The 22,458-nt window shown below is 40.1% G+C and overlaps 1 protein-coding gene across 1 annotated transcript; it reads right to left on the bottom strand.

Moving 5' to 3' along the window:
* Window positions 1-1,220: 1,220 nt before the first annotated feature.
* LOC140942192 (uncharacterized) lies at window positions 1,221-7,394 on the bottom strand. The gene has a single exon (XM_073391156.1). The coding sequence runs from the start codon at window positions 7,392-7,394 to the stop codon at window positions 1,221-1,223; it is 6,174 nt and encodes a 2,057-aa protein (XP_073247257.1).
* Window positions 7,395-22,458: the final 15,064 nt, after the last annotated feature.

The following is a 22,458-nucleotide window of genomic DNA, read 5'->3' as shown; positions in this document are numbered from 1 at the left end:
CATCCTAGTCATTCCCTTCATCCTTGTCATTCTAGTCATTCCAGTCATCCTAGTCATCCTACATGTATTCATCTCAGTCATACCAGACACCCTTATCATCTCAGTTATCTCATCACTGTAGTTGTAACGGATGATACGCTGCGACTGTAGGAGAAGCCAATTGTCACGCGGCTTAAACTATTTGTGGCGGCGAAACTCCGTGTGAGCGGGTATATTTTACTGGTCGATCATGAATCAACTGTGATCACGAAACTAGGAGCTAGTCCTTGATGGTGATTTTATTGACGATAATCGAACCGTAAACTGAAATATAATGCAACGTAACAAATAATTACTAAAAGCTAAAGTACAATTACAATTATTGTTTGGCTACCAGATAATATAACATTTACGAACATTCCAATCATATTTTCATTTTCGTAGCTGTTCCGGTATAAAAACCTTGCCAAAACGCATAATAAGACAAAAGAAATATACTTATTGAAATACAGGAATAATAAATTTACCAACTAGAACATTAGACTACATATACTTCATGAAAGGAATAAAATCAACTAAATTTGGGTACGCAGGAGTAAAGAAACCTTCCCAAAAACAATAATGGTTGCTTCCTGCGAATAATGCTATACTAAGAAACTAACAAAATAAATCTGAGAACGGACTACGTTTGCAAACGCATGAAAACTAAATAAACTAAAAGAAATGAGATTCCCACGCCGAACTAAAAAGTAAACCTACTTGAAACTCAGAAAAGGCATAGTCACGTAATGGTACGAGATACTGAGTATTACAACAACTTCTTGCGGGATATACTTTATGAGTCGTCAGATAGATAAAACTACAGAGGATAAAATGTACTTACATATCGGTTCCCGCTTGCCTCTAAGTACCAAAAATGAACTATCCAAAATAGACTACAACAATGTACACATGCAGACGACGAAATCCAACTAAAGCTAAACTTAAGAGACCATGCGTTTTCTACGTAAAAATAGGCGTTGTCTAAGGAAATGAAACTAGCGAATCAGAAAAGCTTGAGGTGAGAGATATCATGTCACTAAATCAATAAAGCTTGTTGTGATGTCATTTACATGGCTCCCCTGAAATATTTATATTTCACTAATCAAAGTTCATATAACTAAAACTAAAATCAAAGTTCAAAATCAAAGTGTTCGTTTTTAAGTAACCTTGTGGCTCTTCGGTGGGGATCTCCCCGGTACTCACTCTTCCACTGCCATTAGAAGTACTAACTTCTGTACTGGTCGCTCTAGGTAACGCAGAGGTCCAGATCTCCTTCCATTCTTGTCTAGGCAGCAATCTGCGAGGGCTACTTGAACCTTGCGGACTTGACCATCTTTACTTGGGTAGACAGTAGCGACACGAGCAAGTTGCCATGCGTTACGTGAGAGGTTGGGATCTTTCACCATCACTACGTCACCGACGCTTAAATTTCGACGGGGTCTTGTCCACTTCTGACGTTCCTGAAGGCTGAGTAAGTATTCTTTTCGCCAGCGGGTCCAAAACTCATTGGCGAGATGCTGTACGCGTCTCCAACGCTTGCGAGCGTACATATCGGCCGGCTCGAACTTTCCAGGCGGTGATAGTAGGACTTTAGACTTCATTGTTAAAAGGTGACTTGGGGTCAGTGGTTCTGGGGAATCTGGATCAGTGAGCTGATTGACTGTGAGAGGGCGACTGTTGACTATTGCCTCTGCCTCACACATTAACGTCCTGAGGGATTCATCATCAAGTTGTTCAGCGTTGTGTTGTAAAAGGGATGAGAGCACGTTGCGTACCGTTCGTATCTGGCGTTCCCACACGCCGCCCATGTGGCTTGCCGACGGTACGTTCATCTTGAAGGTGATCCAGTCGCATTGTTCTTTCAAGAGGCTTGACTTGATTTTTTCCTGGTCCATTTCGTTTAGGGCTTCCAGAAGTTCTCGTCGGGCTCCCACGAAATTAGTTCCTTGATCGCTTCGTAGTTGACGAACGGGTCCACGTCGGCTGGTAAATCGTCTTAATGCGTTCAGGAATGAATCAGTGTCGAGTGAATTAGCGATCTCTAGGTGAATCGCTCTTGTAGCCATACATGTAAATATGACTCCATAGCGCTTGATTTCTTTACGTCTTTCCTTCACCACGAACGGACCAAAGTAGTCGGCTGCACAATATGTGAAAGGTGGTGCGCTTTCCAGTCGATCTTCTGGGAGGTCTGCCATTCTCTGTTCGATTACCGGTCCCCGGAGCTTCCTACATGTCAAACAAGAAGCGATAACGGCGCTTACAGCGGATGAGCCTCCGATAATCCAATAACCGCGAGACCTAATTTCGTTGAGCGTCATTCCTTTGCCCTGATGCTTGGTGTACTCGTGGTAGTGCTTGATAATGAGTTTGGTTACATGACTTCCTTTTGGCAAAATTACGGGATGTTTAACCTGATCAGCGTAATCTGCATTCTTTAGACGACCACCCACGCGCAGAACACCATCCTCATCGATGTAGGGGTCTAATTTACGAACTGGATTATATGGCTTTGTGGTCACGTGCATTGAAGAGTCCTCTTTTCCCTTTGCTGGTTCCTTGAGCTGGTCTTTAAATGCCTTCAACTGCGCGGCGTGGATAATTAATTTTCCTGCTCTCTCCAAATCTTGGGCTCTCACTTGAACTGTCTCCTCAGGTTCTTCCTTGGCGCGAGCCTTTAGTTTCTTCATATACTTCATGCACAACGCTACCGCCCGCTGTGCGCGATACCAGCTAGAAAACCGTTCGACTCTTTCATCCAAAGTAGACTTGCTTTTTTCAGACGACGATGTTGTCATGGTGACTGATTTTTTAACCTCGGGGTCGTCATCTCTCAAGATGTGGCTCTGTTCGTCGCTATTCAGCCAAGTACAATCCTTGCTCCACAGAAACTCCGGTCCCAGAATCCATCTTGAATCTTGAAGTTCCTTGGCTTTCATTCCACGCGACGCCTCGTCCGCGGGGTTCTGTTTAGATTCTATGTACCGCCATTGCTTCTTATCTGTGCAATCTTGTATCTCTTGTACCCTGTTGGCCACGTACACATGAAATCGTTTGCTTTCATTGTTCAGATACCCAAGTACTACCTTGCTATCCGTCCAGTAGAAGTCTTCGTCGATTCTGTACTCTAATTCCCGATGTATTTGTTGGCTTATTCGTACGGAACAGACAGCAGCGGTAAGCTCAAGTCGCGGGATGGTAACGGGTTTTAGAGGAGCTACTCGAGATTTTCCCATCACAAGCGCGCAGTGCACATTATGCGCTTCATCTTCAAGGCGCAGGTAGCTACACTGACCATATCCTTGGACACTTGCGTCGCTAAAGTGATGTAATTCTGCTCTGATGACTTGACCGAAGTGGCTTGGCTTGTAACATCTGGGAATTTTGATACTTTGAAGTTTCATCAGTTCCATTCTCCATCTTTCCCATTTCATTTTTGCTTCTTCTGGAACAGGTTCGTCCCAGTCCAGGTTGAGACCACATAGTTCTTGTAAAATTGCTTTTCCTTGCAACATGAGGGGGGCAACGAATCCTATGGGGTCGTATACGGAACTCACAGTGGACAGAATTCCGCGTCTTGTACATGGCTTGTCTTGGAGAACGATATTGAATTCAAAACTATCGGACTCGACGCACCACTGCACTCCTAATGTGCGTTCCAAAGGGAGTTTATCCAAGTCTAGGTCGATTTCTTTGACACCCTCAGTTCTGTCACTTTCTGGGATGCTCTTGATTACTTCTTTGCTGTTGGATAAGAACTTGTGGAGATTGAAACCACCTTGATGACACATGGCTTTTACGTTCTTCACCAGCTCCACCGCTGACGCTGTTGTAGGGACTGACTTCAAACCATCATCAACATAAAAATCCTTTCGGATAAATTCGGCCGCTTGCTCTCCATATTCTCCCTCGAAGTCGTTCGCGGTTTGCTTCAGCGCAAAGTTGGCGCAACTCGGGGATGATGTGGCGCCAAACAAGTGAACTGTCATGCGATAATCTACCAGGCCCTTAGAAGGGTCGTTGTCTTCCCACCAGAGGAAACGCAGAAGGTCGCGATGTTCAGGGTTGACGCGTACTTGGTGAAACATTCCCTCAATGTCACATGTCACGGCGATCGGTTCTTGTCTGAATCTTAAAAGGACACCTGTTAGGTCGTTAGTCAACAAAGGACCTTGAATCAAATACTTGTTCAGGGATTCACCGCTATATTCCTGACTGCAGTTAAAAACTATTCTCAGTTTTTTCTTTTTTGGATGTCTTGTTCCATGGTGATTGATGTAGAATGTCATGCCAGGTTTCAAGTTGTCGTCATCTGGAGCCTTTTCAGCGTAACCATTGTCAATCATGTCTTTCATGAACTTTATATATTCTTCTTTATAATCCTTGCCGTTTGGTGAGTCAAACCGTTTCTTGAGGTGATACATACGTCGGACTGCATCATTTCTATTGTTAGGTAGACCTTTAAAACCTTCCTTTAAGGGGAGAGGAAGTTCGTAGTGACCGTCGTCGCATCTGTGCACGCCTGTCTCCGCAATGTTCAGAAATCTCCTATCTTCTTTAGAGAGACCTTGTTTTTTCGCGCTTCGGTGTTCAGCAAAGTCAAGTTCAAACATTTGTTTTACCGCCAATGGATTCATTATTTCCTTTGCTTTGTCTCGAACGACGAAGTCAATACTCAGGTTTTCCATAGGGGTGCTTTCATGTGTCAAGATTGCGTTGCACGAGGAGACTATCGGAGATTCAGGGGACTGGGTGCTAGTGACGGGTCCAACAATACACCATCCAAGCAATGTACGTACTGCGTAGGGATCTTCACTTTTGCCTGTGATGACTTCTTTAGGTTTGATCGCCTTCGGACAATTGCAACCAATGAGGAGGCCGATTTCAATGCTATCGTCTAATTTGGGTATCTTGTCTTTGATTTTCTTGAGATGGGGCCACTTATCGGCCATTTCTGGAGTGGGTATCTGATTCCCTCTGCATGGAATACCTTCCTTTGCGTACGTTTTGGGCAGATCCACTTTCGCTCTTCTGTCAAGTCTTTCCGCTACGAGGCCATCAATTCTTGATACTGATATGACTTCCTTTCCCGACATGGTGCTGAGAGTTAACTCGGTTTCTACTCCCTCAATACCGAGGGCTTGTTGAACTTTGGTTGTAATGAACGTGGTGTCGCTTGCATCGTCTAGCAGAGCGTAGACCTTCGCTTCTTTCTTCGGGTCATCACGATGGGACACGAAAACGGGCACAATTTTTGAGTTAGTAATGACGGTCGACTCAACATGTGACGTTAAAGAGACACTAGAGGCGTTGGCTGTTGCCGGGGTACTAGGCGAGTAGTCCTTCTTTTCTTGTGGTTTGTTTTGATCAACCTTTTCCTTTGCTTGGGGCTTGCTATCTTTACCAGTGGGCTCGTTTCTGTGCAGAAGGGTGTGGTGCCTTTTTCCGCACTCTCCGCAGGTAGATTTGGACGGGCAGTTGCGTGAAAGATGACTTGATTTTGCACATCTAAAACATAAACCTTTGGACAAGAAGATGTCGTATCTTTCAACGGGGGAGGCGTTCAAGATCTTGTGGCATTTCACAGCTGAATGATTGCCTTCGCATATTGGACATGGTGTTAAGTGAGGAAGTGGAGCCGCAGTTCTGCTAGTTTCTCCCGATTTTGTCACAGACGAGAAGAAAGACTGGCCTGTGCTGGCTTCACTTCGCCGTTTTGGTCTTGTAAGACGAACGCGCTGCTCATTTGTGTTGGTAGCTTTGTTTCGTTCTCTCTTGAGAGCGTCAGGAGAGAATACAGGATCATTAGCAACCTCTGCTTCTTGCTTGACAAACTGGACGAAATCTTTAAATCCGATAGGGTTCTGGCGTTTTGCTTGTTCTTCATGGGCGAACCTGCACCATTTGACGCCCGAATAAGAGGGAAGCTTCGCTGACAGGGTTACTAGTATTTGGCTAGAATCAAGCTCGGCCATGGACTTCATAGTTTTCATCGCTTCCTGACAGCGTACCAAAAAATCGGAAAACTCTCGAAGCCCTTTAGAATCGCCATCGTTTATCTGTCGCCAGTTCCGTAAATTTGACTTGTAATTTTCGGCTACGACCACAGGGTTCCCATAACGCTGCTCCAACAGTTTGCGGGCTTCTTTATAAGCGGTGTCAGAGTTCGTGGCTAGAAAACCTTTTATCGCCTCGTTAGCGCTTCCGCTTGTGTATTTCTCTAAGAAGAATAGCCGATCCTTATCAGTGTGAACGTTGTTCGCGATAATTGAATCAAATGCCGTGATGAAAGCAGGATACTCGAAACTGTCACCCGAGAATACAGGCGGTTCTTTCACAGGCAAATGAACTGCTTTTTGTTGATTGATGAGGAGCGAGCTCAATTCCGTTTGTTTTGCTTGCAAACTTACAAGATGACTGAGAGTGGCTCCGATGTCAAACGACGGATACGGTTGGGTTTGCGATGCGTTGAAAGCCGGTATTTGTTTTGGGACAAAAGGTTGCGTGTTCGGATTAAGTTCCTTGCTTATCTGATCGACCTCACGTTCCTTTAATTGATCCTTAATTTCTGTTTTGACATCTTCGCTTTTGACCTCATCCTTAATCTTGTTACCCTTGTCATTATCCTTGTCATCAGGGTCAATTAATGGTTTCCGACTGGCATGGCCGTTCGTGATCATTTCACTTTCTTCGTTCAAGATTCTCTTCATTACGTTTTCTTCTGCCTCGGCAATAGAGATTTCTTTTAATATTTGTAATTTTCGCATTTCGTGTTCCTGCTCTAAAAACTGCTTTTCTACTTCGAGTTTGGCCTTTCTTGCCGCCGCTTCTAATCTTCGTGACCTAGCCGACCCTCCCGAGGTGTTCGACCTTTTTGATCTCTTACTGCTGCCTGAAAAGACGGACTTGGGTTTCTGCTCCTCAGCTTTCCTTTCTACTGAATAGATTTTGTCAACAAGATGGGTACGTAATTCTATAGCTACTCTGTCTTGTACATCAAACCATTGATAAGCGGTTTGCCTCTCTTCCTCGGAGTCGATATACTCATAAAATTCGTAATGTGCGTCATTAAACTCGTCCTTTATTTTATCGAGGTTATCGCGTGCAAGCTGCAAGGAGGCCCACGGCGGTTCATCGCAGTTTAAAAGTTCTCGAATCGAATCGAGGTGTTTTTGCAGATTAGAGCTGCATGTTCTTCGTCTTTTTTCTAGCGTTTCCTTTTTGTATTCTCTTCCTTTCATCGTTTGTTTCCTTTCGCGTGTGTCCTTAATCTCGCCGGACGCCGCGCCTTCGAATTCCTGGCGTTCTTTTGATCCTTGGTAAAGTTCGTCATCATTCATACCAGATTCTTCAATTTTCGATTTCGAACTCATTGTGCACGAAAGTTAGAGGTAACGGCGATATTTTACTGTAACGGATGATACGCTGCGACTGTAGGAGAAGCCAATTGTCACGCGGCTTAAACTATTTGTGGCGGCGAAACTCCGTGTGAGCGGGTATATTTTACACGTCGATCATGAATCAACTGTGATCACGAAACTAGGAGCTAGTCCTTGATGGTGATTTTATTGACGATAATCGAACCGTAAACTGAAATATAATGCAACGTAACAAATAATTACTAAAAGCTAAAGTACAATTACAATTATTGTTTGGCTACCAGATAATATAACATTTACGAACATTCCAATCATATTTTCATTTTCGTAGCTGTTCCGGTATAAAAACCTTGCCAAAACGCATAATAAGACAAAAGAAATATACTTATTGAAATACAGGAATAATAAATTTACCAACTAGAACATTAGACTACATATACTTCATGAAAGGAATAAAATCAACTAAATTTGGGTACGCAGGAGTAAAGAAACCTTCCCAAAAACAATAATGGTTGCTTCCTGCGAATAATGCTATACTAAGAAACTAACAAAATAAATCTGAGAACGGACTACGTTTGCAAACGCATGAAAACTAAATAAACTAAAAGAAATGAGATTCCCACGCCGAACTAAAAAGTAAACCTACTTGAAACTCAGAAAAGGCATAGTCACGTAATGGTACGAGATACTGAGTATTACAACAACTTCTTGCGGGATATACTTTATGAGTCGTCAGATAGATAAAACTACAGAGGATAAAATGTACTTACATATCGGTTCCCGCTTGCCTCTAAGTACCAAAAATGAACTATCCAAAATAGACTACAACAATGTACACATGCAGACGACGAAATCCAACTAAAGCTAAACTTAAGAGACCATGCGTTTTCTACGTAAAAATAGGCGTTGTCTAAGGAAATGAAACTAGCGAATCAGAAAAGCTTGAGGTGAGAGATATCATGTCACTAAATCAATAAAGCTTGTTGTGATGTCATTTACAGTAGTCATCCCAGTTTTTCTAGGTATCCCTTTTATCACAGTCATCCCAGTCACCTAGCTAAGTCATCCTAATCATCCAAGTCACTCTCATTATCCCTGTCACCCCAGTTATCCCAGTCAGCCCAGTTCTCCTAGCCATCCCAGTAATCCCATTCAACCTAGTCATCCCAGTTATCCCAGTCACTCCAGTTACTCCAGTCATCCAAATAATCCCAGTCACCCTAGTCAACCTCAGGGTTCGCACGCTCCTTGAAAGTCCTTGAAAATATTTTTTATTGCAGTCGGTGCTGGAAAGTTCTTGAATTTCAGGAATAACTTAATCCAACCCAGATTGTCAAGTGCCTAAAAGGAGCAAACACAGAAAGATCTTCTGGATAAAAATTAAAATTGCAGTCATGCTGTGGAAGAAATAAAAAAGACACACTCAAGTCTCTTTTTGGAATCCTTCAATAACTGGAAATGTGTCCCTGAGTCCTTGAAAAATCCTTGAATTTTTTGTTCAAAAAAGGGTACAATCCCTACACCCTTTTCATCCTGGTCATTCTAGGTATCCCTGTCGTCCCAGTGATCCCTGTCATTCCAGTCATCCTCTCATACAACAAAAATCAGACGAAAAATCGGACTAAAAATTGGACAAACAATATCGGCCAAAAACTTGGACAAAAAAATCGGACAATAAATCGGACAATAAATCGGACAAAAAAAAATCGGGCTAAAAATCGGAAAAAATGGGCAATAACTGGGACATGGGACGTCAGACATCAGACATCAAAAATAGGACATTGGACATTCCACATCAGATATTGGACATAAAATATCAGACATCGGACAGCACTCATCGAAAATCGGACATCAGACATTGGACATGGGAAACGGAACATAGGCAATAAACAGGCAATAAATCAGACCAAAAAATCGAACATGGGACATCAGACATGGGACATGCAACATGGAACATGGAACCCAGCAGACATCGGAGATAAGACATCAGACATCCGACAGTCGGACATGAAATCAGACAAAAAAATCAGACGAGAAAATTATTGGACAAAAAAATCAGACAAAAAATTGGACCAAATCGGACAGAAAATTGGATGAAAAATGGGACAAGAAATGGGACAAAAAAAATCGGGCAAAAAATATCAGACGAAAAAATTGACAACAAATCAGATAAAACCTCGGACAGAAAATTGGACAAAAGAAACAAGACAAAAAATTGGACAAAAAAATCGGATGAAAATCGGACTAGACAAAATTGGACAAAAAATCGGACATCAGACTTCGAAAATCGGACATTGGACATCAGACATCAGATACTGGACATAAGACAATATCAGAAATCTGCTATTTGGAATCTGACATTGGACATCAGATATTGGGGACAAGACATCAGACATCCAACAGTCAGACAAGAATTCAGACAAAAAATTGGACAAGAAATTGTCTGACCAAAAAAATCGGACAAAAACTCGGTCAAGACATCGGACAAGAAATGGGCCAAAAAAATTGGAAAGGAAATCGAACAAAAGATCGGACAAAAAAATCGTGCAAAAAAACCTTACAAGAAATGGGACAAAAGAAATCAGACAAGAAATCGAACAAAATAGCAGAGAAGTGATCGAACAAACAAAATCAAACAAAATATTGGCCAGAAAATGGGAGAGGAAATCGAACAAGAAATCAAGCAAAAAAATTGGCCAAAAATCGGACAAAAAATCAGGCAAGAAATCAGGCTAAAAATCAGACATAAAAATCAGACAAAAAAAATGAGACAAAAAAGATCGGTCAAAAAATCAAACAAAAAATGGGTCGAAAAATTGAACAAAAAATCGTACAAAAAATTGGACAAAAAATTGGACAAAAGAAATAGGACAAAAATTGGAGAGAAACAATTGGGACAAAAAATCACACAAGAACAGGCTGAGGAGAATAAAACTAACCTTTAACCTTTATAAGGTTTCTCAAGATAAACTAAAACAAAAGGGTCGAATTGGTAAGGTCAATAAAATCAGTTAATATACTCCATTGTCTGCCAACATGTCGAGCATGGGGCTAAAGGCTCAAACATCCTACGAGGAGTACGTGAAAGTGCGTTCAAGAGTGCGTGCATAAGCAACATAAACATCACTTTCGTCAATAAATCTAGTTCTCCCCAACGTGACTTTTAAAATCGTTGCAAAAAGTAGTGCTGGGAATATTGTACAAGTTACGGAAAGTTTTGACTGGTTCTTCGAAGATCCAGGGATAGTTGTCTTGACAACCAATGTTCTGTTCATAGTAAGCCCAGTGTTTTACTTTCCAAATATAGTTCTCAAGGAAATTTCCCCTTAGTCTTCATAAATTATGCATACATATGCACACAAATAAAGGGAAATTTAAAGGAAACAGTTCTCCAAAGAATGCCACATGACACTTTTATTGGGGAAACAAAACATACAAGTAAGAGCTCTATTAGATCCACTTTTTTGCCCTTGTGCTTCTGCCATTTTTGCATACAAGTCATCCTATATCGTCATTTGAAATGCTGGAAATTCAATGGTCACAGCATAACTTTTGAGCACTGAAACATCTGCCTTCAAAGTTATTCTAGTTATAGTCATCCTAGTAACCCTAGTCATCCGAGTCATCCTAGTATCCCACTCATTCCAGTCACTCTAGTCATCTCAGTCACCCCAGTTATCCCAGTCATCCCAGTCATTCCAGTCATCCCAATCATCCTACTCATCCTATTCATCCCAGTCATACCAGATACCTTAGTCATGTATCTCATCACCCTAGGCATCATAGTCACGCCAGTTCTTCTACTTATTCTTTCCATCACAGTCACCCCTGTCAAGTCATCCCAGTAATACTATTCATTCTACTGATCCTAGTCATGCAAGTCATTCCAACCATCCTAGTTATCCCACTTATCCCAATCATCCCAGTCACCCTAGGTAGTCATCACAGTAATTCTACCTATCCTTTTCATCTCAGTCACTCCAGTCATCCCTATCATCCTAGTTATTCTAGTCATCCCAGCAGCATAAATCATCCCAGTCATCCTGGTTATCTCTCAGTTATCTCAGTCATCCAAGTCATCCTAGTCATCACAGTTTTTGTAGTTATCCCTGTCATCACAGTTGTCCTAGTCATCCCAGTCACCTGAGTCATCCTAGTCATCGTAGTCATCCCAGTCATCTGTGTCACCTCAGTCATCCCAGTCAACCCAGTCCTCTTAGTCATTCCAGTCATCCATATCATTCCCAGTCATCCCAGTCACCCCAGCTATCCTATATCCTAGTCTCCGCAATAATTATCGCATTCACCCTTGCCATTCTAATCTTCCCAGTCATCCTTGTCACCCCAGTCATCTTAGTCATCTCATTTATCCCATTTACCCCAGTCATCTTAGTCATCCTAGTTATCCCAGTCATTCAAGTCACCCTAGTTACCTCATTAGTCATCTTTATCATTGCAGTCAGTCTTGCAGTCTTTTAAGGGATGCACATTTGCACCATGTGTTCAGGTAGCTACACCCCTCCTACAAAGTCATTTACATTTGTGACTCGATCTTAGACATTGAACTATCAGTACATCCCTTGCTTAACTCTAGCCTGTTTCAAAAAATACCTACATACTAAAAGTCAGCAAGGAGTCAAGCAAGTTAGCAATTAAGTGAAAATGAATTCTTATTTTTTCTCAGGCTGAAAAGAAGAGCAGATTTGGCAAACTGGTCAGCAATTCATCAATAGCAGGAGTTCAAAAGCCAACAGTGGGAAGGCTGGTATCATCAAAGTCAACTCATTATTAATACCTAGTTTAGTATTTATATAATCATATAATTTATTACTTACAGTTACAGCCAGTACCCTGCCTCAAAACAGGTACTTGGTTTTAGAATTAATTTCTGACCCAGCCCGGGAGGTCATTGAATGCGGGGTACAGCTGGCCCGGGGTTTTCCTCCTAGGAGCAAGTGGACGTACGGGGAGGTTTTTCACCCAGCTGTTGTTCCACAACCCCCATTCAACAGCAATTAGGCAAATTCCTTTAGTTTGGCAATGAACAAAAAAAAACAAAAACAAAAAACAAAAACCAAAGAATGTTGACTATTTCAACAAATAGGATTTCATGCATTGTTCAGGGCAGGTCCATGGTATTCCCAACAGGAGTGAATTGATTCATTTGCAATATTTTTTTTCTTTGAGTTCTACCGTAGTTTACAGCTTTCCAAATTCAAAGAAAACCTACTTCATTTATCCAATCAAAATTCAGTCACTGCAGGATCTTTAGCACATTTCAACTATAGAGGAGATCGATTGCTGAATATGTAGTGAGATCAACTTTAAATTAGGAATTTTGTGATTCACTATTGAAGGGAATACTTAAGATATCTGTATTACAAGAACAATGATATATTATACAGTGTGTGTGCCACCATGTTTATACAAAAATAAGTCTCACTGAGAAAATTTTATCAAAGGTTTCTCTGGTTTTTGAAGTAAATGAGTCACCATCCAGTTCAATTTAGCAACTGGAAAGAGACTTACCAGTTAGGCAAAGTTTTCCAATTGGATGATTTTGTTCCAAAACAATTCATATTTTGAAAAACATCTAGAGGCGTATTTGTACTGCTTACAAATTAAGTTCAAACACAAGATTCCTTTGAGTAGTAAATACATCATTCAATTTTACAAAGGAGATTCACCTCAGGGAAGAAAAGGGAAAAGGGTTCATTCTTGCAAGACAGTGGTCAATGAAACTCTGTAGCCAAGAATAATTATAGTAATTAGTGATTATAAATGACATTTCCTCAGGATTTTGGCAATTTTATCAAAGATGAAAGACAGTATTTCATCTGGTAAGTAGAGACAGAGAAATTGTTTCAAAAAATAATTTAAGACCAGTTTGGTCTGGTAAAGAATAGAAAAATTGAGCTGAACTAGTTTTGGTACGGGCTAAGGGTTCAGGGTCCCAGTGACATATCCCCACCCAAAAATTCATAAAGTACCACCCTCGGGTTTAGTGCTTCACTGCTCAAAGGAAATCTTGCTATATTATGATAGTATTTAATATAAAGTTATAGTTGTTGGGTGGGTAAGGTTACATATTTTATAGATTATTACGTACCTAAAACCGTAAAAGCTCAATTAAGCCCCTACCTGCCTTTTAAGGAGGGTTGGAGGAGTTAGAGGTCGGGAAGGGGGTAAACGATTAGGGGGGGAGAAAGGATTTTTTTATCCCGGTAGGGAAGGGAAAATCAGGGGAAAATGTGGTTTTTTGATCAATAATCTTACACAAACTGGCAAAATCTTCTGGGATTGGTTTGATGGAAATCAGTTCCTGACATCTCCTGCAAATGGAATGGTTTTCAAGGTAAGTTGTGGGGGATGAAATAAACACTAAGGGGGATCAGGTTAAAAATCTGGTCTTAAAGAAATGGGGGCTGGATCAGTGATAGGTAGGGGGGTAGGCTGGGGCTTATAGAGCTTTTGCCACATATACAGTTGATGACATTGTGCTTCCAGTGTAGGTGGGAGTGGCCTTGTTTTCCAGGTTATTGTCCGGGAATACCAGTCAAAATGCATTAGCTATTCACTGACTTACATTTTTTTTTTTAACAGTGGGAAGCACAATGTTGCCTGTATCTTTAGACGCATGGGAAGCATTACAACCTTATCACAGCAAACATTAATCACACAGGCAGAATTTTTTAACTTTGCTTTAATTATATTCCTTTTGTTAAAGTTCGCCACACACTCAATTCTTTTCATAGGTCCACCTTCTATCGCAACTCGTCTTCATTATAGGAGTTGTTGTGCTTCCTGTGTTATCTTAACACAGTGGAACTATGATTTTTTGAACCTCCTGTGAAAATGGACATTTGTTTTACAAAACTAGGAGTTTCAAAGAATTAGAGAGATATTAAGCTTTGTTTGGGGCTTTTGCTTTCTTGCCATTTTCTGTTTGAGAAAACGCAAGGCGAAGTATAAAAAATACAGTGAGTTCAGGGGAAGGAAAACAAGTTTTAATTTGAACAATCAAGAGGTTCAAAGGATCAGGATTTCACTTATACAGTATTAGTGTTAATTTAATGCTAGAATTAAACATTCTTCAGCAAGCTCATTAGCACAGTATTAGCTCCAAACCTCCTAAGTAGCATATTACTTGAGTCAGGGACTATACAGGCTGCAAGAAATAGTAGCACTGTACAGGTATACATCTTTAAATTTTCAGAACAACATCATAACAATACAGACAACCTAAGACCTATAGTATAATTATATGGGTAGAATGTTGACACCTTGACCATAAAACTTATGATGTTCTTCCATTAAGGGAAAAGATAAGCTTGAGCTTGTCAGCCAAGGCATCTCTCTGGCTATCACTGGCCAGGAAGCTACAACTGGAATTGCATCTACATTTATAGGCTACACAGCACAGTATGGATAGGAATAGCAAAGCAATTAACCACAGTGACCTTAATCCTTGAAGTCCTAATTTCACTTGACAGATTCTCCTTACTGTTCCTTCTTACCTCTCTTATGGTACTAGTAAGGAGAATGTACATAAGTATCAAGTAGGCAGAGTTTCATTTTTGGGGGGATTGTTAATAAGTTGATGATTGATTTTGGTCTCTGTTGGCACTTCAAAGTAAGGTCGGTGCACTATGGATTTCGCCATCAGGGTCTTAAGTATTATAACACAAAGCAGATTATTCATTAGCTTACTTAAACGTTACGTCTAAGGCAATCTCCAGTCTGCCTCTGCTTAATTTTTTTTCTAGGCAACTTGAAGTAGTAAGAATTTTTTTCCAAGTTGCTGATTTTGTTTTTTTTAAACTAAAACAATTTTTTATTAACTTTTGAGAACTTATTCTTTTACACAGGTTTCACAGACTGCAGACTATTGATTGCATTTACATTCTACTTAAATTTATTAATTTTCTTGGTGTTGCATTTGCTCTCTGGAATTTTTTTTTTTTTTTTTCAATTTCCATAGGTTTTCAACAGGTCTGGCATGTTAGTTGTAGGAATTTACTCCTTGGCATTCTTTATTTCCATTTTTCTGCACATAATCAAAGCATTAGTTGAATACATGTTTACATTACGAGGGCACTTGTAGCACCAAGAAGTATCTCGCTTTGTTTAATATGCTAATGAGCTTGCATTAGTTATCTTAATATTTATTAATTTTTTGTGAGGCTTGCTTTAGCTAAGCCTTTGAAAACAGCTGACTTTTCAAGATGCTATCACTGGTTTTCCGACAAAATGATGACTCATGACATGTCACTAGCCATATCTGGGTATGGCTTCTGATTGGTTGAGACACATTATCCTTGTGGCACGACCAATCAGAAGCACTACCCAAATCTGGGTAGTGACACATCATTAGTATAGAATGTCTTCACTTGTTCTTCATTTTTGAGTCATTTCATGGGGAAACCAGTGGTGTCATCAAGAATTGTTGGTTGGTTTCTAAGGCCATTAGCATTTCATTATTTTTTTTTAAGTTCTTATTTAATTTCAGACCTCAGGTGGCACACGCACAAGATTAGGAGCCCATCACTTGGGAAAGGTCATGTTTAAATCTAGCCAACCTCGTCCCTGCTGGGCTGTGGAAGCTCTGCCTCTGAGAAGGTGTGAATTCTGATGTCCTCTGAGATATTCCAACTGAGAAATCCTGGGAAACTTTGTCTGATCCTGTAATTCATGCTGGAGGCAGTTGGACACTTGGAAGATTTGGCCGTTTGTTCCCAAGTGGGGAGGACAGCGTGAAGGAAGGTGAGAGTTTGGTTCTCATGTTCTTAGAGTTTCATTCATTTTGTTATAACACCACACCTTTTTCCAAAAAAATAAATAGATAACCATTTCGATCAAGAAAGTTGCTTGTCTGCAAACAATATGTCTGGGAATGTTTCACTGTTGAGGACGAAAAACGGGGGTGCAAGAACGTGCTCCCCGGCTCACGGAGTAGGTGTGTCGACGGATGATTCGAGGGCAGAGAACTGAGCACTGAGTGGCATTGGTCTGGCTTGGGTGGATTTTCACAAATGACATCAAATTGAGCTGATAGTCACTAAGAATCTCTCTAATGGGGGGCAACTGGTTAAGGATTTCTCTTCTAAACCTAAAGCTTTTCATTTCCTAACAATAAATAGCTTTCCAAATTATAGCACAAAAACAAAATTAGCATATAAACCATTCCCATAATTGCCAAATTTTGTGCTGATATTTTTCGACTACCTGAAAATTTAACTAAAACCGTAAAAACGAAACAAAAATCTTAAATAGATCCAAATATATCTCATTTCCATCTTTTTCCTACCTGATTAGCTGAAAATTTAACTAAAACCATAAAAACAAAACAACTCTCATAAATAGGTCCAAATTAATTTCATTTCCATCTTTTTCCTACGTCAGATTATAACAAATTTATCAAACTAAGTTTAGGTGACATCAACATCTGTTTTTTTTACCTGTTGTTTTTTGGTCAACTGAAAACAATAGGCAAACAAACATGGCTGTTGATGTTAGACTAATAATATCAGCTTTAGATACTAAACCATTTTCGAAATAAGGAAATACTTGATAAATCAGACAGCTGTGGTAATCTGCTCTATATCCTTATTTTTAAGGAGGACGTAGAATAGATTTCCTTGGGCTGTGTGAAAAATCAGGTTAACTTGACGTAAATTTCGGATAGCCTTATGTAAACAGCTAGAATAAACATTAACTTTTCACGCTGTAAGGCAATTTCTCGGTGGTGACTTCAATTGATGCTTCAAATTAGGGTTTCGGATATAGGTCTGGAACCATATACTTAAGATCATTTTTTCATGCTAAAAATTATATATTTCGCTAGTTTCAGTCATCTATCGGAATCCCGATTTGAAGTATCCATTCCAGTCACGACCGTAGTATTTCCACGCTATTTGGGCTATTGTCACGGTCGTCACGCAATGCTGGTACAGTCGGCTAGCGTGACCATCGTGACTAAAGTTTCAAATCTCGTGGGAACTTAAAGATAGGACAATTTAATTAATTACTATGCAGAAAAACATAAAGATTTAGAAGTTTAAAGACTTGCTATCGAATCCAAAATTTTTTTAGGAACTGAAAGATTAAATTTTACTAGCTTCACATTTCTTTCGCACTAATTTCTTAAGGTAGAAATAAACCTTTATTCCATTGAGAGAATTAATCGAATTATTTCTACGGGAAGCAAAACAAGCAAATATTTAAATCATCTTTCAAGATCGCTTTAATCCCTTTAGTTTGGCGAAATTTGACGGCGAACCTACGCGGCACTGATTTAAACGAATTCCACGTTAGATTATAAGGGCAACGAATTTTAAGATATAAAACGAAATATTTAAAGCACAATTTACGCGGAACTGTAGCAGTACTGCGTAAATTGTGCTTCTGAATGTTTCGCTTTATTACTTTCAGATAATTTCGACTCTTTAGAATAACAGCAATAATAAACGACGCGTAAACAATCCGCGTAATTTTGACTTCCAAATTTCCTTTGATGTAGGTCTAAACACTAAATAAAAAACAATAACTAGGACGAGAGAAATCCAATATCAGTAGCTTCGCAGAGGAGAGATTATTATTGACTTGTGCTCTTTGGTGAAGTTTGTGGGATGAAGGTCGGTCAGACCAGCGCGATTCTTTGTTCAATTTTCTGGGCATCGAGGACGGAGACCCACTGAAGACTGAGTTTCACTGTCTTGCGCCCTCTTTTTTCTTGTCCACGACTCTGGATATTTTTCACGATATATTGACTTTGCAGACACGCACTTTCAAACCAAAATTATAGTTTTCACTACAAATTGTTTTGGCTAATTTTAATTCCAAATTTAATTTGGTGTGGTGTTGTGACAAAGTTGAATGAGACCCTGAGGGCACGAGGAGCAAACTCTCACTTTCCTTCACCCTGCCCTCCCCACTTGGGGACAAACGGCCAAATTTTCTAAGTGTCCAACTGCCCCCAGCTTGAATGAAGGGATCAGATAAAACAGACCAGGATTTTAAAGTTGGAATATCAAATGAGGACAGAAGAATGAACACCGACTCGGAGCGGAGTGGAAGCAGCCCGGCAGGGACGGGGGAGGCTAGATTACTTTTTTTTTGTATTTTTTTTATTGTAAATAAATGGACAACAGAGACAAGCTTTATTCGTTCAATAAAATACTGTTATCTTCAGTACCTGTGCTGTTTACTTTGTAATCCAACTACTTGAGTGAACCAGATAAACCCCCTTAAGGCTCAGACACAGTAAAACATTACGCGCAGTAAAGGCTGGTTTTTGCTAACGACATGAACACCAGCGTCAGTTTAGTAAAGACATCAACAACAAAAGCATAAGCACAACTTTAGGAAACCCACGCACTTATTATAATTCTTCTTCCGCGCAACGAATTAACACAACATAAGCACAAGCAAGATAAACCAAAACAAAGTTTGTTTTGTTGTGCTCAGCTCGTGTTGTGTTAATCCTTTACGACAAGAGAACAAGAACAATCTTTGTGCTCACACCTTCAGTTTTGTATTTAAATACACTTCAGTTGTTGATGACCTTGCTAAACTTAAGTCTGTGGTACGCTGCTAGTAAAAACCAGCCTTAAAATTACACTGTATTTCCACCCCCGAAGACCTTGTCCGAAATGTTTCAAAGCAAAAAAAAATATTGCGTTGTCATTTTGCTTTATAACTCTTTATGGAAATGGAAACACAGTGCAAAGTTACTGCGCGTAATGTTTCACTGTTTGTCCAAGCCTTACAATAAGCCAAGTTCTGCTTTGCATATTATAAAGCTTTAAGCAATCGACAAAGCGACGGCAGCAAGATCGGCACTTGAAAAAATAATTAACAGTTACGCGAACATCATTTATTGTCTAAATTTCCTCAGCATTTTAATTGATTTACTTTTTAATTTAAACTTTGTACGCGCGCGTTTTGAATTTTATAATTGAAGGCTAAATGTTTCTGTTCCGTCTCAAATCCTTGAATTTTTTATTATTACTTTTCTTGTTGTTTTGCGTACAAAAGCGAATAAATGTGCGACAAAATGACAGCGAGTGCGCTGGGAAAGCCTTTTGTTGTTTTAATTTTCTCAGCATTTTAAATTTACCTATTAATTTGAACTTTGTTCGCGCGCTTTTTGAATTTGATATTACATGACTCAATGTTTGTGTTCTCAAAACCTTCAATTTCTGATTATCACCTTCTTGTATTTTTTTTGCATACAAAGCGAATAAATGCGCAAAAAAATAAAAGCGAGCGTGCATGTGAAGCCTTCTGTTAGGTGCCACTGTTGCTGCCGTCTTCATTTGTGATTGCTTGTGCTCCAAAAGTTGGAAAAACATGAGGGAACAAATTTCAGACTTTTTCAGTAAGCAGTTTGTTTTTCATTAAACAGCATCCCACAAAATACAAGCACATAGAGAAAAAAAACTAACCGAAAAAACATCATCGGCTATAAATCCGATGTCAAACTTTCGTGTGATCTTCTTCGCGGCCGTTTTTTGGCTTCACGACTTTGCGTGACGAGCCAAAATAACGGCCGAAAAAAAGACTCCCAAGTTTGATACGAGTTGATGTTAATAAGAATTTCAATTTGCACATGTATTTAAGGATTTCATTGTTACTGCAAAACAAACTGCTTATCTGAAGGCCTTTAGGTTACTGTGAACTTTCAGTCCCAAGCTTTAACATGTTATTTTCTTCACTAACTGCTGCGGATTTTCTTTACCATCAGTTCTGAGAACTTGACAGTTGACCGAGACAAAGCCTCCCCTTCCACGATAATTATGTTATTTTCAACACCCCTCTGCTTGGTAATTTACTCAAAGAAGTAAAGAGAAATAACATGTTGATCACTTTGGAACTGAAAAAGATGGGTGCAAGTTTTCAAAATCTCCCAACTTTACTTCCTCAGAAGCACACTAAGTTTTCCACGCCCAGTTTTACTCAGTGCTTGTCAAACGTACTTTAAAACACTGCGGCAGAAATTTTTAGTGGTGACTCTATTTTAATCATTTCATTGTTGCTGTTGTTGTTGATGTTGTTGTGTAATTCTTCTTCCACTTTGCAAGCAGTAGACTGATTATATTGGCAGAATTAATTCAACGAATGTCAGAATGAGAGCCACAAGATTCATACTCAAAGCACTTGTTGCTGTTTTCCACGAAGAGGTTTGAAGATTAGGCACGCAATCCAAATTCACAATCAATTAAAACAAATTGAAGGAATAATCTAGTTCACCCAGGCCAAATCCTTTTTTCTTGTAATGAAAACTGTGTAGCCTAAATTTTCCCCGAACGTGGGAATGAAAATGGCGGTGAATTTAACAATTTAGAAATTTTATTCACTTAAACTGAGAAATCACCTTCAAGAATGGGAAGGTAAGTTACTGCAGTGAAGAATATCAGATATTCAAGCTTAAAAACCAAAAAACAAAGTAATTTGCCTACCCCTTGCAGTTTTACCTAAGAACAAACGCTCCTCTCCTCCCCCCTCCTACCACCACTCACCCCCCCCCCCCCCCCCCCCCATCAAATGCTGTCTTAGCTTGGCTGATGAGTTGATTGGTTGTATAACTATTGTAATCGTTGAACTAATTAGCAGCCAGAAAGAAGTACTACACTGCACATCATCAATGTGAAGTGTATTCAGTCATTCCTCAGACATATTTCCATGCTGGGAAATTGCTGGTTGAAGCAAGAAGAGATTTGAAATGCACTCATCAAGTTCACAGAAAACGAATATACGAGTCAGCACAGATATGCAATCTACTAACTGTACCATTAAAATACCAAGTCCAAGTCATCCCAGTCAGCCTAGTCATCCCACTTATCCCACTCATCCCACTAATTCCAGTCATCATAGTGATCCCAGTCATCCCAGTCATCCTAGTCATCACAGTCATCCTAGTTACCCTAGTCATCACAGTTACCCTGGTCATCGTAGTCATCCCAGTCATCTTAGTGATCCCAGTCATTCCAGTCACCCTAGTCATCCTTGTCATCCCAGTCATCCTAGTCTCAGTCATTCCAGTCATAGTAGTCAAGTAAGTCATCCCAGTCATTCTAGTTATCCCAGTCAACCCAGTCACCCTAGTCATCCCAGTCATCTTAGTCATCTCAGTCATGTTTGTAATCCCACAAATCCCAGTCATCTTTGTCATCCCAGTCATCTCAGTCATTCAAGTCATTCCACTCATTCCAGTTATTGTAGTCTCCAAGTCTACCTAGTCATCCCAGTCATAGTAGTCAACTAAGTCATCCCAGTCATCCTAGTCATCCCAGTCATTCCATTCGTCCAAGTCATCCCAGTCATCCCAGTCATCCCACTAATTCCAGTCATCTTAGTGATCCCAGTCATCTCAGTCATCCTAGTTATCCCAGTAGTCTGAGTGATCCCAGTCCTCCTACTCACCCTAGTCATCACAGTCATCCCAGTCACCCTAGTCATCACAGTTACCCTAGTCATCGTAGTCATCCCAGTCATTTTAGTGATCCCAGTCATTCCAGTCACCCTAGTCATCCTTGTCATCCCAGTCATCCTAGTCTCAGTCATTCCAGTCATAGTAGTCAACTAAGTCATCCCAGTCATTCTAGTTATCCCAGTCACCCCAATCATCCTAGTCAGCCTAGTCGTCCCAGTCGTCTTAGCCATTCTAGTCACCCTAGTCATCCTAGTCATGGTAGTCATCCTAGTCATATTAGTCATCCCACTCATCTCAGTCATCCCAGTCAGTAGTGTCATCACAGTCATAAAGCTGTTAAATGCTAATCCAGGACAAAACTTATAAGGACCACAGTTTCTGCATTTAAGTTTTCCGATCATGAGTACTTCACCAACAAGTGCATGTCTCTTGGAAGTTTCAATCAAATCAATCAAACTATTTTTGTTCTTGAAACAAAAAGATTTCAATGCATTTCAGCTGTCTTTGTATTGTGATTCCCTGCAGACCTGTAGTCATCCAATATCCAAGTCATCCTATTCATCCCAGTCATCCTAGTTATCCCAATCATCCCAGTCATCCTATTCACCCCGGTCATTGTAGTCA

The sequence above is a fragment of the Porites lutea genome, chromosome 6 (genome assembly GCF_958299795.1).
Source record: "Porites lutea chromosome 6, jaPorLute2.1, whole genome shotgun sequence".
Taxonomy (NCBI): Eukaryota; Metazoa; Cnidaria; class Anthozoa; order Scleractinia; family Poritidae; genus Porites; species Porites lutea.
The sequence above is the reverse complement of the archived record's forward strand: the minus strand, read 5'-3'. Positions and strand labels throughout refer to the sequence as shown.